Source organism: Antrostomus carolinensis, unplaced genomic scaffold, assembly GCF_000700745.2.
Source record: "Antrostomus carolinensis isolate BGI_N321 unplaced genomic scaffold, ASM70074v2 scaffold24813, whole genome shotgun sequence".
Taxonomy (NCBI): Eukaryota; Metazoa; Chordata; class Aves; order Caprimulgiformes; family Caprimulgidae; genus Antrostomus; species Antrostomus carolinensis.
In genome coordinates this window covers 2,793-6,045 of record NW_010307682.1, presented here as the reverse complement: position 1 = coordinate 6,045, position 3,253 = coordinate 2,793, and the positions used below count along the sequence as shown (strand labels likewise).

General features: G+C 50.2%; 1 protein-coding gene across 1 annotated transcript in view; it reads right to left on the bottom strand.

Moving 5' to 3' along the window:
• LOC104523060 (LIM and cysteine-rich domains protein 1) overlaps window positions 1-3,253 on the bottom strand; it is a 4,460-nt gene that overhangs the window by 1,066 nt on the left and 141 nt on the right. Inside the window, 3 exon segments of the mRNA XM_010165522.2 lie at window positions 1-9; window positions 12-111; window positions 3,053-3,253. The exon segment at window positions 1-9 is cut by the window's left edge and continues 95 nt beyond it; the exon segment at window positions 3,053-3,253 is cut by the window's right edge and continues 141 nt beyond it. Of these exon segments, the coding sequence (XP_010163824.2) occupies window positions 1-9; window positions 12-111; window positions 3,053-3,253 (310 nt within the window).

The window sequence follows — 3,253 nt, the reverse complement described above, 5'->3', positions numbered from 1 at the left end:
GCGGCGCCAGCAGACGAAGCCCGCCGGGTGCCACGGGCGGGTGTATCCCGCCCGGTCGGCGTACACCACCGGGCAGTCCCCCGGCACCGCCTGCTTGCAGGTCTCGCAGCGCTGCAAGAGAGAGACAAGGCGGTGAGCGTGGGGTGGGAAGAAAGCAGAGATGTTCCGCGCAGGGGATGGGGACCTGCTGCTCAGACATACTGAGTCTCAGCATCTCTCACCATTCCTAACCGTGGGGCTGATACAAATCAGCAGAACAGAAGAACACACCATCTCCAAGCACATCCTCAGTGCATCCCACCTCCAAATCGCCTGAGGGACCTGCTGTGTCCCTGTTCAACATCCCACAGCACCAAGGGGGGCAGTGGAAATAAAACATTCAGTTCCAGGACTGATGGGCACCAATGAATTCTGCCCCGATTACAGGGGACCGAGGCTGTATTTTCCCCTACCCTCCTGATATCTCCCAGGGCAGCAGATCTGGGGGACTTGGGACACCAGAGAGCCCAACCCGCAGCTGCCTCCACACTGTCACCCCCAGAGAAGCCACCAGACCCACCCACCTACCCCAGCCCTGCTTATCTCGCCAGATCTCACAGTGAGAACAAATACCAGCAGCTTTCCAGCTCCAAGCTCCAGTTTCTTGCCAGCAAGAACTGTTAAAACAACCAACTTATTTTGCTGTTTCTTTCTACTGCAATTATTCACAGGGCTTTTCCCAGGCACCAGATAACTTCCATCCCTCTGCCATTTGCACACTAAATAAAAAGCAGCTCTTCAAATTTAAGATGGGATTACAGCTTGGTACTCATCTTACATCCCCATCGTGCAAGGGAGAGGAGCAAAGACTTTATTAGCAGAGCTACCAGAGGTGTTGGCCAAGAAAGTGTCCCTTTCTCCTAAGCTGTTTCAAACTCACTCTCTCTGCTGGCTGCTGTTTTGCAGCGACAGCTCCCACAGTAGGAGCTTCCTGGGCTTCCCCTGAGCCCTCACTGCATCGCTGCCTCAAGCTTTTTGGGACAATGGCTGATTTTGATCAACTGCTTCAGGATTTGATTTGATCCCACCCAGTGGCTTGTAACACCAGGAGACTTTGAAGTTCTGGGAGGGTTAAAGATGATTTTATGCTCGGTGGAGAACATTCAGCTCGTAGGACAGACTTTATTAGTGATGGGGCCCCTCTCTGCAGCCAAGACAAGTTCAAAAAGCTGTTTGAGCTCAGATGCCTCTCTCTTGATTTACACTGGCCCTGTATGTTTTCCTTTACACACCAATTTCAACACAGCTGGTCTGAGTGTGCAAGAAGGGATTTAACAACCTTAACACAGGGACCACACAAACACCCCAGGAAATCACTCCAGCTTCTTTCTTGGTGCAGCCTTGGTGCTTTCTGGCTTTATTCTCTTTGAGGGCAAGGATAGTGGTTTTGTTTTGTTTTTTTCACACCTAATCTTCATAAATCTATAGTTCAGACTCACATCTCTCACATCTTGATCTGGAGTAGGGTGAAGTCAAGCTGCTGGTGCTGCTTAAGAGGTTTGGTATTTAACAGATTCTAATCTGTGTCCTACTTCCCATGGACTCAGTGAAGAAACTGCTGGAGCGGGATACAGGAGGGTCTGTCTCCAGCACGGCAGGAATCCACAGGACTCTGCATGTCAGTCAGAGTGGATCTCCTGCAACTGCTTTTGAAGCTGTTCCATTTTTCAGCCAGTGCCTCTAGAAAAATGATGTTTTAAACTACGGAGAATAACATCACAGTTATGTATTTATTTGGAAGGGCAAGCTTGCAGTCTAAATAAACCCTCATTGCTAAGATGACTCTTATTAATGTGTTTAATGGAAACCTTCCTTTTTTGGCTTTTTTTTAAGTTTAAAATTGTCTAATTCAGTATTTTCTAGCAATAGTGAAAAACTTTTACTGTGTCACTGGACACTGAAATTCAGATACAGGTTAATAGAGAAGACCATAGCAGGGGGAAGACATTACCCAATATGGAATGAAAATGAAAACTGCTCTTAACATTACAGTATCAGTGCAGTAATGGCTAGAAAAATCTTGTCTTAAAAACACTCAGACAACATTTTTTTCCTCCAGCTTTAAATCCTCTGCTGCAAGTTACCCTCCCAAGGGCCGGTACAAAATATTTTCTCTCACAATATTTCATGATAAGCATTTGTTCAGCAGCCACAATGGCCACTCCATACGGCGCTGGGAGAATTTAAAGCTAAAAGGGTGTCAGAGAATCTCCATCATCTCCCCGAGGAAATCTATTTTCATGTCCAGAGGTGTGCAAGGTCTGCTCAAAATCCCCCAGAGTGATCACAGCCCTGGGAGCTCTATCTCCATGGTCACAGCTTTGCATTAATTACACTGAGCCACCACCTCCTGTCACTCTATGGTCTTTCCACTCACCCTGGCCTGGAAGCCCAGCTGGAAATACTCACTAGCTCGCAGTAAAATACAGTGTCTGACCTTGAGTACCCTACCAACTCACCATCATCAAGGACAGGTTGTCCAGAGAAGCTGTGGCTGCTCCTCCCTGGAAGTGTTCTCGGCCAGGTTGGATGAGGCTTTGAGCAACCTGGTTTAGTGGAAGGTGTCCCTGCTGATGGCAGGGGGGTTGGAACTTTAAGGTCCCTTCCAACCCAAACCAGTCTGGGATTCTATGACATCTCATGCCCAATCTTTCAGAGCTGCCAAGAATCCCAATCTGAAGTCACTGGCTCCCACAGCTAGCAGAGAATTGACTTACCTTGGTGGTTCAGCCCAGCTTTTGCTGTGGAGGGAGGGAGATGGTGAGGAGGAGGTAGCCCACCTTCCTCACCCCTGTTAGATGGGCACCTGTGCTTGCTAGGAGCACACGGGGGGTCTCACCATGGTCTCTTGCGATGCTGTACCAAAGCATGGTGGGCACAGAACAGAAACCCGGCTGGTGCAATCCTTTTCCCCCTCCAGTCTAGACTGGATCTGTCCCCTGGAAGCTCCCCAGGCTGAGAGCAGAGCTGGGGCACCCAGCCAGCCCATCCCACCGCTGATCCCCACACTCACGTAGTGCTCTCCCATGGATGCGCGCTCCAGGGCCCCGTTGGTGGCCTCGGGGGGTTTGCCGGCAGTGATGGTCTTCTCCTGCATCTTCCCCTCCTCCTTCCCACCACCAGCCTGCCCAGGCAGTGCCACCTCCCCGACACCCAGTGCCTCTGCCTTGTACTTCTTCACAAAGTCTTCCATCAGCTTCAGCTTCCCCTCGGC